We start from the raw sequence: 15,197 nt of genomic DNA, 5'->3' as shown, positions 1-15,197 counted from the left end.
TATAATAAAATAATGATACTTAAATGAAAAATAAAAAAGTATAAGAAAATCATTAGAATTAAAATATAGTACAAACGCTATAGAAATAAAAATTAACAAAATTTTATTAATAATAATATTTACTGTATTTATTATATCATATTTTTAGATTTTGAGAGGTTTACTTAAATATGATAATTCTATTAATAAAAATTATAATTATAAGATATTTAAGTGCACAAATTATTTCACTGTTTAACAGATTCAATTGTATTTATAAATTGTTAAGGACTGTGAGGGCAGCATTTACCTTAACTAGTCTATCTGTTTATCTGCATACAAATTTAAAGGTAGTCAATTATTATATGAAAGTGTATTACATAATTTATATGCGATAAATCACAGTAATATACTGTACAGATTGTAACACAGCTTATTAATCTGTGAGTATATATATACATTTAGCGTGCTAAAAATATATTTGCATAGGCATTCAGTTTAGTACATGATTGTGAACACGTTTAAATAAACTGAGAAGCGGCCTATATTTATACTAGTGTAGTGGCTAAAAATTGTCTTCATAAAATCGTTATGGCTTTCTATGGTTACTGAATGACATAAATATAGAAAGTTATCTATTATATGTTATGTATATATATATAGATGTATTTAAAGCCCCATTTTTTTTTTAGAAAAGATGCATATGCATTACTCTAATTACTATAAATCATGAAAAAATATTGGCATAAATTTTAGTTTTACGCAAAATAAAAAAAAAAATGAGGAATACAGACTATATCTCATAAATTATTACCATTTTCTCTAAGAATTCTTCGTTACTAGGCAAATTCAGAGATTGCAGATCGCATCTGCTGGAATACTCTCTCTTTTATGTATACTTTATACAGTCAATAAAGTGTGCCCTCTCTAATGGGATTAGTTTTTGTACTTCGCATCTCGCACAAGCGGTCGTTCGAGTAGGCCTGAGACATGTTTGTTTACGTGTCAAAATCTCGGTCGGAATCAGTTTTTTTAACTGATTTAAAATAATCCCTATGAAATGTTATATTTCACAAGTGTCAATACTAGCAACGGAAAATATCATGTCGGCCGTTTTTATGTGTGATAACAGAACCTAAATCGAAGTAAGGCTAGGCCTAGCCTAGCAGTGTTGGATAAGCTAAGGTTTTCGGCGCCTACTATTTTTCTTCGCAGACCTGTCGCAAAATCAAACAATTCATCTGCATTTATTTTTTGTGTGGAACACATACATTTTTTCATGCTTAGGAATGACTAAATTCAGTTAAACTAGCAATTCCGTATTATATTTATAAATCTTTATAATATATAAAAAAAATCAGATTTTTCCTAACTAAAATTTTACTCAAACATTATATATATATATATAACTATAGCAAAATTCCTAGTGACTGTTTAGGGTTTCCGCTTCTGGTTTGCCATTATACTTTCATGTCCCTCAAAAAATCCTTCAAACAAATCACTCAATAATTCCAGGAAGCCTCAAACTACTAGAAAAGTTGCTTAAGATCCAAGGTTATTAAATTGACCATCACATACATCCAAAAAATTAACCAAATGCATCAATAAATTATAATTGCCAAAAGCTATCAAAACAAAACTGACAATATCTAATAATATCTCACATAATTTGTTTTCCTTATTAAAATTCTTGCTTTATTTAAATTCTACTCCATTAACGAGAACAATTTAGCAAATACTCAAGGCAAATTCTTCTATAACCCCAGGCGAAATTCAAAGACCAAATATAATTGTCCATTTCCAACCTTTTGACATAGATATGTAATTGATATTAACCTTGACCTTCAAAAGACAATATTCTCAAGTTCAAATTGATGGAAAAAATTAATTTAAACTATGAAATTTTAGTTTGTAAATTGATCATTTAAAGTTGCTAATCCATCCATAAATAATTTCTAAGTGGTGAGAAACACTCAATCTATTAAAAAAAATAAGTAAATTGTACCTGTATGATTAAAATGTAAGTAATGGGGTGGGAAAAAAAAATTGTTATTCTGAAAATAATTTGTTTCAAGGAGCATTTTGTTAAATGGGATTAATGTTCTTTATGACTATTAAACATTTAAAGTGGACGGATTTCACACATTAAAATCCAAGGGGTCTTGTAATCTGTACTTAAGTAGGATCAACTGTTAAACCTTTTGCTCGGTTTTTAAAATTAAATTATCCCATTAGATTTTTTTTTTAAATGTAAGTAATGGGGTGGGAAAAAAAAATTGTTATTCTGAAAATAATTTGTTTCAAGGAGCATTTTGTTAAATGGGATTAATGTTCTTTATGACTATTAAACATTTAAAGTGGACGGATTTCACACATTAAAATCCAAGGGGTCTTGTAATCTGTACTTAAGTAGGATCAACTGTTAAACCTTTTGCTCGGTTTTTAAAATTAAATTATCCCATTAGATTTTTATTTTGGAAGATATGCGTTAAGCCAGTTGTCGGCGGACGCGATGACATGACATGTGCAGTGTATCTTTTTTAATGACTGCCACCGACTATCAGCCTGGCTTTAAAGAACGCAATATACTCTTCGAAAAATATTTTTTTTTCCATTGTTTCAACTTGTTCATATTTTATGTTTGGGAATTATTTTGCAGAACAATACATTTTTGTTGTATTTCAGATGTTACTATATATAAAGTATAAACCTGCAGTACTTGCCATATTATAAATTTGATGATAACATTTTTATTGTTTTGAAAAAGAATTCATGTCACATCAATTATGTCGAGTTGTGAGTAGAATGGCAATTCAAATGATTGGCTTTTTTTTTTTTATCCCATTCACATTAAAATGGGCAAATCCTATATATTTCACATAAAATGTTGATAGTATAAATGGAGCTTAACATGGCTGAGCAATCAATCTATCACATGCATATTTATTTGTGGATTTTTTCCCATCCGACATTTTCCCATCCGACATTAAATGCAGAGCAGAACGAACAGAATCAAGCACTTTGGATTTCTAAGTGCTACTTTAAAAAACACGCATTGGCCAATTTAAGACTATGTTAAGAAGGAGGTATAATCCTACTGTTGTGGAATACGAAAATGACTTCTCTGGGACAAACATGATCCCCAGGGAATGATTCCAAGAACAACATTAAGTTTTTGAATTAATATAAGATTTCATGAAATATAAATGGGAGTCATTTTTAATGATACACTGTTAGTATGTTAATCAAGCCCAACAATATGTATCTTAAATTAATGATCTAATGAATCTGATATATACTTAGGAATACTACAACTTTAGCATTTGGACTGTTTAGTTTCTGAAACATGAGAAACCGTTAGATGATGAGGAAATTAAATACATGGGTTTTTTTTCGTATTTAAAGTTTGAGGGTGAATATTAATGCTTTCCAAGAAGGCATGATATGTATAAAGCACAATGAGTGTGATTTTGAAAAAGGGGAGAGGGGATGCTGAATAGAAATATCACATCCAATGAACTTTACACCACTAAACTAGGGACGGAGCATATTGGTAGCTATGACTGCTTCATAAATTTAGTTCTGTGTAACATGGGGCTGGGGGCCCTGTGACTTTTTGAGACTGGTGGCGCTTTTTGGGTCCCAGTCACCAATTCCATCGTGGGATTTTAGATGTACTTGTTCCTTGTTTTAAAGATGAAATAAATGGCAGACAATTTGAAATAGAGAGGGCCCAGGGAGGGACTTTTACAGGTAGAGGGTATATACCACCTTTCCTCAACCTATGGGGCGCAACCTAATGATTGGGTCGCAGAACGTCTTCATATCGTGAAAACTTAATACGAGCGAGGACAAACAAAATCAAATTACAGTAACGAAAGTGCAATTGAAGTGTGGCATATGCATCAGTGTAGTTTTGTACGTGTGCGTAATCAAAGTTTGATGTTGAAAAATATACTACAGGTAGTATCAAAACATTTGTACTTCAGGATGTTATTTTTGTTCATTTCAATGTGTTTGGCTTTCAGCTCAAAAATTTCAATTCAATGTGTCTTTGTCTTCGCATAACCCATAAATTTCTGGCAGCAAATCTTACAATTTTGTGTATAGTAGAATTCTGTAAACCAATAATTTTTACAAATATTTAATGGACTTAAAAATTTGATAACTTGCGTGGTTTTGTTAAATGAGTAATTCAAAGCTATATTTTAATTTTTAGGTGGTATTAAATTGATTTTGCGGGCGATAGTATCTTTTGCCAAATAAATGAAGTAGGCTGTATATTCTAATACCTATTCCTCACGCGTATAAAACGACGGATATGAATTATTGACTTTGGGTTTGATGGGTCGCGTCTGAGTGCTTGATAATTTGGGTTGTGGGCTAAAAATGTTGCGGACCGGGGTCTATAGCACCTCAGTCCCACCCTGGTTGAAGCTGAGGTAAGAAAATTTAGAATTTGGCACTTCTGGATGGCCTGGGGGGGGGGGCTCACTCTTAAATATTTCTATACGGGTAGGTGCCACATATATACGGGGGTATTTTTGAGAACTTGGTAGCACAAGTGTGGGAAATACCAGGTGAAATTGGTAGTTAACGTCCCTGCCAAGTCCTGTATCATCACAGCAGTATAATTTTTTTTGCTAAACTCCGTGCCAAACTTATAGTAGAGATCACAAACGGACATAACTGCGGTCTTATTCGCCATCGGGAAACAGAACAAGTTTGTTCGGTTACATGGCCGTAATAGTAGTAATAGCACTGGATTTTGGTAAATGGTAGTTCAAGTCCCTAATAATTTTCAGTAGAATAGGTAGTGCAAGTGTCATGGAGTGGTTGCTGAACTACTTTTGAATAAAATACCATTTTATATATAGGTTGGTATGCAAGTGAGCTTGATTAAAAATTTGTACAAATTTGGGGGGCCTGTTTGAGGCCCCTAGGTGACCGCCTTACGATATTTACCGTAAACAAAACAGCACTGTGGTTACGTCACTGAATGATATTAGTACAACAGCAACAGTGTGATAATGTTTTAGAGAATCAAAATCTCATATCTCTTTTTGTTTCAAGACCAGAAGCTGGCCTGTGATTACCTAAGGTGTAACAATTTTGTTATCGATACTCAACATGCAAACCTTCAGGAAATAACAAATACACAACATAGTTTATTTGTGACCAATTCCAGTAGCCTATCTAAATCTGGAATTTGAAGTATCCTATAAAGGGCTTTTAGTGGTATGCTTTGGCAATGTTTAGGAGTTTAGAGGCAAGATTAATGAGCAAGTCAAATTCTTTGGATAACTAGTGTCAAAGTGTGTCCATTTTGTGCTCCATGTATTTAGCAATTAACGATGATTTAAAGAACACTCCAACACTCCGCATTCCTGGTATGTGTTAATTTACATTAGATTTAAATGGAAAAAGTTTACTGAAGAGAGTGCGTAATATATAACAAATGTGTTATCAATTATTGTGTTATTTGTATTATTTTATTATACTTGGAAGAATTTCATCTAGTCTTCAAATCTTTAGTTTAATTATATATTAAAGAAAAACATTATTGTTATTAATTATCATCATTATTATTAATCATTATGGCTATTAATTGTGGTGTTTATTACTATAATTATTACCATTATTATGATTATTATTGTTTTATCTATGCACATTCCGTTGTATTTAATATAAAGCACCAAGGTCCTACATGTATCTAATGAATGAACTAAAATAAATGATCAACTGATACAATTAATGATTTTAACAACTTTCTTTACTGTATTTTAAATTTTCACCATTTTAAAACTATTTTAACAGTTTCAAATGTATTTGCTTTTAAAGGATCAAATAAAATTAGTCTGAGAAAACATGTTTATCATCGGTTTTTGTCTTTCAGTTTTCTCATGGTCTACGAGAACTACGCACAGATACCAAAGACAGTGTTATAGACAATTCCGTTAAAGCAAAAATGATGAATAATTTCCGTCCGCCATCTGGACTTGGGAATCGAATGCTACGAACAAATATATTTGCAGAGAACCCGGATGAGAGTTGTCCAGTGTCTAAGCGAGTTGTTGTTTATAAAGGTAAGAAATGTGCATTTGGTTTATTTTTTTCTTTCTTTCAAATATACCTTAACGTGGTTTCAAAAGCAGTGAAATTTTAATTGGCCTTGTGTCATGATTTCACCTTCCCTCTGCCAATAAATTTGGGATTTCCTTTTTTACGTACCATTCTTAGTGGTGTGATTTAAGCTTAGGTGTCTCAAAAAATCACAGGGGCCAAAATACGATGTCTGAAATACTTAATTTTTCTATATAGCAGTCATAACAAATTCTTTATCTCAGATAATTGTTTAAAATAAAAATACATAACTTAATTTTGATGATAAGCAGAAGTATAATTTTGGTTGGTTGGATGAAAATCATTAAAAATATATTTGCCTGATGTTGTTTGTATTTGCGTACTCATACAGCAATTAAACTATGTTGCGCGATTGAATCATAAAAAATATCTATATGTGGAACAATAAACCCCAAATTATGTATAAACATTTTTTATTTTTTGCAGTAAACGAGGCCGTTATTGTACCATCCAATACAAAATCATAGCGGTTGCCGTTGGAGACGCTTATGGTAGTTAATGGTTGGCTGATACATCACTAGAGAAACCTAAGATTTAACGATGACTGTTGCCCTAACAACAAGGTTGGACTTTGGTCACTGAAGACAATGTGGTCAGCGCAAGCTTTAGCATATCTGGAATTTTTTTAATGTGACTACAATGATATATCGCACTGCTCCATGCCATGGTGCGCCCTCAGGAGGCCGCCCCCTCTCTCTCTTGGCAGCATGGTCATTCATACCGGTTCTGCGTGAATGTCAAGCAAATAAACCACACAAGAAAAACCAAGGATGAACACGACTGAACTTGTGATGGAATTTATTTACGTGACATTCACGCAGAACCGGTAAGAATGGCCATGCTGCCAAGAGAGGGGGGGGGGCACCTCCTGAGGGCGCACCATGCATGGTGTTGGGTTACAGGATACAAATATGATGATGATGATATGATATGATGTACAAATATTGAATGTGGTTTGAGGGTAATAGTTAAAACTATACCCCAAGGTGGTCTCGAGACTGTACAATGCCCCATGACAAAGTCAAGGAGCACATTACATAACAGTCTCAAAATCACCAAGGTGCTATATTTTTAACCATGACTTAAAAACAGCTGGCAGTATTTATTGTGACATAGATCCTAGGCATTTGATAAGTTAAAATAGAATTTTTGGCCTAGTGAAATAGTCCACGGTTCATCTGTGTCAGATCTGTATGGTAAATAGCAGATACGCCCTCTACAGCAGACCTAGCATTTTGCTTATGTTATTGTTAGTTATGTTGCATTGTACAAATTAAAAATGACTGCTGAAGCATACTTATGCCCCGGGCATATTCAAATTACACCTACACTTTTAACCAATCAGATGCCTAGAATCTATGAATATATGTGGTATATAATAATGTATATTATTTAGTATAAATAATATACATATATATATATATATATACGTGTATATATATATGTATATACGTATATATATATGTATATACGTATATATTCAACACAGACCAAGTAAATAAGACCTGTCTCTTATACACATCTAGATGTATATATGTATACACGTATATCTTATACTACACATAAAATGTAAAAATTTTGTGTCACCCATGCTGTTAATTTATGTTAATGTAATATAAATGTATGTGTATACATATATAGGTAAAACATTAGTATACATATATTTATAAATATTTATATAAGATATATCAACTAAACACTGAAGTAAATTTGTACAAAGATCACCTGAGAAGAGATGCAAAAATTGTATCATTGGTTCAAACTGAATTATGAAAATTGCATCTTGTAGTTTTTTGACCATCTATACATGATGCATCTTCAAACCGATTGCGTATCTGTTTCATTGTGCGTTCAGGTCTTCATTTCTCGCAGTTATCCTGTACGAGAAGCTTCAGAACAAAACGGTAACATACGTCGAGATCGCGATGATGTCCTGTATGTCTTGCGCAATTTTCTATTGCATATGAAGACATGCAAACTTAAATAAGCTTTTCAGTAATTTAAGGTGAATAATTAAATTGAGAAACGCAGAAGTAGTTATTCTTTAAAAGTCTACATTGTACACAAGTACAAATAAAATACTAAATAAATAACAGACTACTAGAGTTATTTCTGTAACTTTAGAGAGTGTATTTGTACACATTATTCATTCTATCTGAAAGTAACAGCACCCAAAACATTTTTAGGCAACCAAAAAAGATAATAATATATAGAAACAGATGGAAAAATTGTTATATATACTCTTGTATATATAATCTTCATCATTTTATGAAATTTTGTGTAAATTGTTTATATCATACATATAGTGTACATTGTATTATTAAATTTATTTAGGGGGTGTCTTATAGATATTTGTAGTGAACATCAATAATATCTTGGTTAGAATATTAATTGTGATTGGTCAATCTCTATAGTACAGCCCTCCTTGTGTGCAAGCATTCTAAAGGGTACCTACCCATGCAAAAACCCCAAATGCAGACCCACCCCCACCCCCACCCCATATGCAATAAAATAGACCCACTCATATGCAAATGTAGAGTATCCTGTCTTTTTGATTGACATTGTGGTTCTGCCTACTGGCATAAATCAAGATATTAACATTTCTTATTAGCAATCATCACAGCTAGTCCCACCCATCTACAGGTACGGACAAATTAATATACACTACTGTATTTCATCCTGATCTAGTCAGTTGATTGACAGCTCATAAAGTCCCGCCCAGAAGGTACAATTTCATCCTAATCTGGTTTAACTGACAGCTCATAAGCCCCTCCCATCTGCAAGATGGAGCAAATCAAAAACATTTTCATCTTATCTAGTCATTTGATTGACAGCTCATATGTCCACCCATCTGTAAGAAGGTGCAAATCAAAATGATTATTGATAGCAGAAGTACTGCATCTTAGTTTTGCATCTTATTCTAATGATCACGTATACAAGCCTCGCCCACCTGTCCATGCATGGTCACTGAATAAAAGGTTATGTACTAGTTTTTATACAGAGGGGCCATTTAAGAACAGGTACATTGGCAACTGACAAAACGGTTGCCATAATGATGAAAAAAATTATTTAACAGCTTTTTATTATGATTTTGACACAGTGGTTGCTCACACGTTAAACAGCTTTATGTTCCAACATGGATCAAGTAAATCAAATAAATATTTTTTTTTTGTGTTGAATCTGTGATTCAACACAGACCAAGTAAATAAGACTAACGATATATGTACATTATACTGTTAAATCCATGATCCAGTTTAATGGTGTGGTCAGAATCCAAGTGTGAATTCCAATTATTTTTATTGTGTATTATGTTCAAATGGATGAAGTTGATTTAGATAATGTGCCAGCTTTTCAGGGGCAACTGATCTTTCCACATTGTAAAAAAAATGTTGTATGCCCATATATAGTCATTATGTGCCTATATATGGTTATGATGATTTTTCTAAATATAATTTGATAGACTGGACAGGTCTTTAGTAAAATATTTGCTTTAGCTATTTTATTATGTATTTGTATTTCGAAGGTTGGATAAATAAATACACGAAAATGAATCGGATGTACTGTACTTGAATAGTGTCAGTAAAATTACCTAAAATAAAGTATAAGTTACGGCCTGGAGCAGTGGCAATTTCTGTGATTAAATATATTGGCAACTATACATTACTCTTCTCTTCTGTGGACCAAATTGCCTATAAGTCTGCACTTCAGTACACTATTTTCAATTTACTCTGTCATTGGTTATATAACTGGCTTCATTCCAAGGCTCGCATCCAATGCGTATTTCTCTCCTTTTCAATTGTCCTCCGCCAGTAAATTTTGAGCGGCTTGTTTTACATTTGCCCTTGGGCCTCTACTAAATTAACAACTGTAATTTATGTTTTGGTCCATTTCTAAAATGTGAACCATCCACTTGCAACTTGTGGTTAGTATTCTCGTCAAGAGAGAATATGGATTTCTTTGAAACAACTTTTCTACATTAATTTGTGTACGTTATAATTGCGGTTAAGCAGAACTTTTTTTATATAAATAATGTAAAGTGATATTATCACGCTAGTTTAAAAAACAATATCAAACGATTAATCTACTGCGCGTTTCTTAGACAATCAATGGTCCTATAACAATCTATGGTCCTATAACTATTTTATGATCCTTATTATATTCAAAGAAAGCATTTACCAAGCTTCAGGATGGGCACTTAACCAATTTACCATTATGTATTTTTAAGTGATTTTGTTTTTATACTGTGTATTATCTGAAATAGTACAAATGAAGACTTCTCTTTTTATGAATGAAATATCATTAATGATATTTTCAAAGCAATAAACAGAAATGTATAAATTTGTACAGCCTAAGGACTATGTAAAAATTTAGATCATTACTTTTATTTGTGTAAAAAAATACAGTTAAGATTAAACTAAACTTGTAATATTAAAGTGTCTATAAAGAGTAGTTGTAAAAAGAAACAGTATAGTTAAGTATTAATGTGTGTTTTATTTTATATTAGTATTTTAGTGGCTATCATTAAGACAACAAAAGGCTGTAAAATAGTTTTAAAAGAATATTTAGAAATTGGAATCAGTAGGTAAGAATCAAGATGATATTAATTATTAATAATGTATTTTACATCACCCTACTTTGTTTTAATCAAGTTCCACTGTTTTCTTCCAGAATAGAGATAGTGGTTTACTTCAAGTCCAAACGAATCACATTACATATCTTCTTTAAGCTGATTGAATAACTTTTTTTGTTTTGAAACTGGTGTAACAATAGCCATTTCTTTTGATGAAATTTGATCCAATGACCAGGGGTAGCAACAACTGCAATCAGTTTGACCAGAGTAAAGTATTTAGATCGCAATAGGTAATAAAAACCAAATGTTGAGTATACTTATAATTTTACACAAATTTGTATTCTGTCCTATATTTTTCTCAATTCCATGTAAAGTACCTGTAGTAGAGAATATTTTAATTTATTGTTCAATTATTATTTGTACATAATTTACAATGCATTGTGATGAAACCTAATTTATACTTTATAATTTATAATTTTAGTAGATATAGTATTTTTATCATTTTAATGACAAATATAAATATAAGATAAATTGTTAAAGCCCCATCAATTATAAGACTAATACTAGGTCCTCCTTGTTTTTTTTCTTGATGTTTAAACAAAGTTTAGTATTCTACATCGACAGGAATCAAGATGCCTGGATGGTGTATGATTGTGGGTGACATCTTGTGAATTTAATGTTTTCCTGACAGGTAACTAGTGAACCATTGGCAATATTCCCTCCTTGTAATAATGCTCTCACAGATGTATTAAAATAAACATATGCATTTTGAATCTTCTTGTTTGGTTTACATTATTTTTTCCCATCGTTACTCTTAAAATATATGATGTATGCAAAATTCTATGGGGGAAAACCTTAGATGCTGTTACCGCCCAAGTCAAATCTAAAATGGCATTGAAAAATTGTTCGACTTAGATAAAATTTGACTTACAGATTGTTAAATAATGGAAAACACAGCCTGCAATTTGGCATGTAAACTAAGTTCGACTTAGAAATTATTTGAGTTAGGCAAGTTAATCTGTAGTTCATAATGCAAAAAAAAAAAAACTAATGCGTTTCACACTAACAGTAAAAAAAAATGTTTGTGAAACACTAAACAAAACAAAATATCTACATCATGTGGAACTATTAAAATGGTCATCTTCCTGTCACTTAATTTGTTAAATATGACTCCACTACCAAAAGACAGTAGTTACAGAGCGTGGAGGATCAGGTGTGTGGGTAAACCTACAATTACACATGCCTGACATTTCACATTAGGCACCATCAAACAACTCATTTCCTTAACACAAGTCAGGGGCCTATCTTCAACACACTTTATGATACCAAAATAAGTAATATGAAATTCCCAACTAGAGCATAAGTGGGCAAAGCCATGGGCCACCAAGAATCTCTTGGGAGAATATCCAAAAGCAAAGCTTGTGACAATTTTGGGGATTTGAAAGGCTTACTCAATAGATGTCTTAATGTAAAAATTACAATCATGTTTTTTTTTTCTCTGACGAATAAGCCTCCAAGCTCTTTGGCACTTACATAATAAAAATAATATAGTAGACTTGTATCCATCAAACAAGATGCTCATAGCACTTGGTATGTGAACTAGTAAGTCGATCAATGACTTTCTTCTCGAAATGATGTACTGAGTTCTTTTATAGTGCACACGAAAGCATTGTGTACATGATCATTCACAGTAATCAACTTTGCTGTATTGCATTTTCTGGATGCACCACACACAAACCACTTCGTGGAAGTGGCTTGGCACAGTAGGAACGGTTTGGCTTCTCTCCACCCAGGAGTATAAATGGGTACCTGGTAGGGTTAAATGCCAAAATGCGCTGAAGTAGCTGCTGCAACTTTATGGAATACTCCCCCAGGGGGATGTGTCCCATAGGCGTTTAATGCAATGAATGGGGGTAGTAATGCGAAGCGCTTAGAGGCCTTGTTGGCATTAAGCGCTATATAAATACAACATATTATTTGTTTATGTCAAAAAAAAAAATGATTAAGCAGTACCTTCTCTAAAACAATAAACATTGTGATGTTGCAGCTGGATCACCAGAACCACATCAATCAGAATGTGTTATTCAATATGGAGGCAGGAATACAAAAGAATATTACACAAACATGTCACAAGTTTATGACTATTACTGCCATCATTTTTTAAGAATATTAGCAACAATATCTTAAAGGTGCACTTAGGTCTATGTTGATAGAAATGAAATTTTATCGAAAGCTTTAGATTTGCAGTTTTCCAGCCTACTTGGTACGTAAATAGGCACTGTCAGTCGCAGAAGAGTTTTTAAAATGATATATAATGCATACAAAAGTAGAACGAATCATAAACAAAATGGTATTATGACAGATCTGTGATTCAGAAAATGACAATATGTACACATGTGTTGTCCATTCCTCACCAAAAAAGGACACAAGGGTGCAAAAAAAAAGTTCCAAATTGAAAACTTTGTTCACATTTAAAACACTGAATTGCTTGAAATATTAAATTTACGTCCCGCTGCTGTTACTTGCAAGACCAAAAGTTGGACAATCACTCTAGAATATCAAACATCCATCAATGAAGTTGGTACATATTGCTAGATAAACGCAACATATATTTTTCTAAATTGTCAATATTGATTTTTGAACATCACTGAACCTGTTGGTGATGACCATTTTGCTATTCGTCAATATGGATTGCATCAATTATTAAACTATATTCTTGAAAACAAATATAAAAATAAAAGGTGGAAAAACGTGGAGTAAAAACCAAATCTCTGCAGGACTTCACTCCGGGGGATGCTATTATGCTGTTTGTGGAAAAAAAACGCAAGATTATTTGCGCAGTTAAAATTATCCAGGGGTTCTAAGCCATCTGTAATTCTCTAGGAAACGGACCTTTCTGAAGCGTCAATCAAACTTAACAACTGTCCAATCAGAACACAGACTGAAATACACGCATATCCTACAAACATGCTTGTTAGATAGAAATCTTTCTCTATTCTGGATACTTAATCAACTTTTACATTGTTCATCCTTAAGGTCCAGTTAATAGTTAAAACATTAAAATAAGAAATGAAAGTCAAGAAATTATATACAAAAACAAAAGAAAATTTGTTAAACACAAGCAAAATTTGGTATACATAAGAAGCAAAATGAAAATGTAATATTAAATCAAATTTTTAAAGGAATGCAAAGTTAAGGAATTTATTGAACTGCAAGTATCAGGGGGAAGATTGTTCCAGTTTAACCGAGCGGTATTTGAATGTTTTTCCCCCAAATTCATAGTTCCATTTAGGTAAAACTAATGTATTTTTCGATTTGCTCCGTGTGTTTAGACTGTGATAATTGTCCATTTGCTCATAAAAATTATTTAAGTACTCAGGGACTGTGCCTGTTAAACATTTAAAGGTCATAATAAGTATATTCTCTTCCCATTGTTGATTTACATACTTCCAATTTAGAGATTTCATAAGATTGTTAACAGGTGTATCCTGCATCTGTGCTCCTACACTGTTTGTAGGACCTTGGCAACAATATCCAAGGGGCGGGGCTTAGTAAAAAATGTGCTAACCAATCGCAAGCAAGCAAGCATGAACACATCAACAAATTGTTTAAACAACTAGCCACAAAGAAAAGAACAAAACAATGTGTAAAAATGTATTCATCTTTTTTTTTTTTATTTTGAACTCATTCTTTACAAGAGGAAGCCGACTGATTCCAAATCTGTGAAAAAACATCCAAAGATATTTGCCACAAATACAACGATCAGATTCAAATCAGCTATAAGTTAATATTACATAATTATATTACAATTTAAATCAAATCTACATCATATCAAGGGGGACGTTGTACACTTACATCTGGAAGAATTTTGTTTGATGTAACAAATAAACATTTTATATAAAAGATATGTCTGTATATAAATATTATTGAATGGTCAGCTAACAAAAAATATTTGAAATTTTATTTTTTTTCTAAGATATACTGTTTTTGATAAAATCATGAAAATAAAAAAACTATTATTTAAACGGGCAAAATATAAACTTTAAACGAAGCACAGGGCAAAACAATTATAGAAATGATATATGAATAATTGATGATGAAAATATTCTCCCATTCTAATAATAGGGAGTCTTCATTTGCACGATGACGGCAGGGTGTAGAACGTAATGACGTCGCTAAAAGTCATCTGCGCATGCAAGAACGTTAAGTTCTCCTTGTTGCGTGGATTCTGGGACGAAATTTTCCCAAATCTACGTATGCAGAGAACATAGGACGACCAGTAGAATGGTCACGCTTGACTGATTTTGTTCTAGAGTTGCGTCGTCCCACAAATCAAAAGGTCCCGAATTCAAATTGAAAGCTATTAACTTATTCAAATATACAAAATATGCATGGGTGGCCCTGGGGGGGGGGAGAGAGGGGCAGTATACCTGATGAGAGCGCGAGTGTGGTCGTGCATCGCTCAACATTTCTTGGAATATGTACTGTAATTTAAATATTGAGT

At 32.4% G+C, this 15,197-nt stretch overlaps 1 protein-coding gene across 1 annotated transcript in view; it reads left to right on the top strand.

Moving 5' to 3' along the window:
• LOC117117818 (carbonic anhydrase-related protein 10-like) overlaps positions 1 to 7,566 on the top strand; it is a 21,613-nt gene extending 14,047 nt beyond the window's left edge. The window contains exons 2-3 of the mRNA XM_033262284.1: positions 5,876 to 6,065; positions 6,550 to 7,566. Of these exons, the coding sequence (XP_033118175.1) occupies positions 5,876 to 6,065; positions 6,550 to 6,590 (231 nt within the window). The 3' untranslated portion in view covers positions 6,591 to 7,566. The remainder of the gene's footprint in view (positions 1 to 5,875; positions 6,066 to 6,549) is intronic.
• Positions 7,567 to 15,197: the final 7,631 nt, after the last annotated feature.

The sequence above is a fragment of the Anneissia japonica genome, unplaced genomic scaffold (assembly GCF_011630105.1).
Source record: "Anneissia japonica isolate Jap-2015-1 unplaced genomic scaffold, ASM1163010v1 scaffold6406_len342834_cov151, whole genome shotgun sequence".
Lineage (NCBI taxonomy): Eukaryota > Metazoa > Echinodermata > Crinoidea > Comatulida > Comatulidae > Anneissia > Anneissia japonica.
The sequence above is the reverse complement of the archived record's forward strand: the minus strand, read 5'-3'. Positions and strand labels throughout refer to the sequence as shown.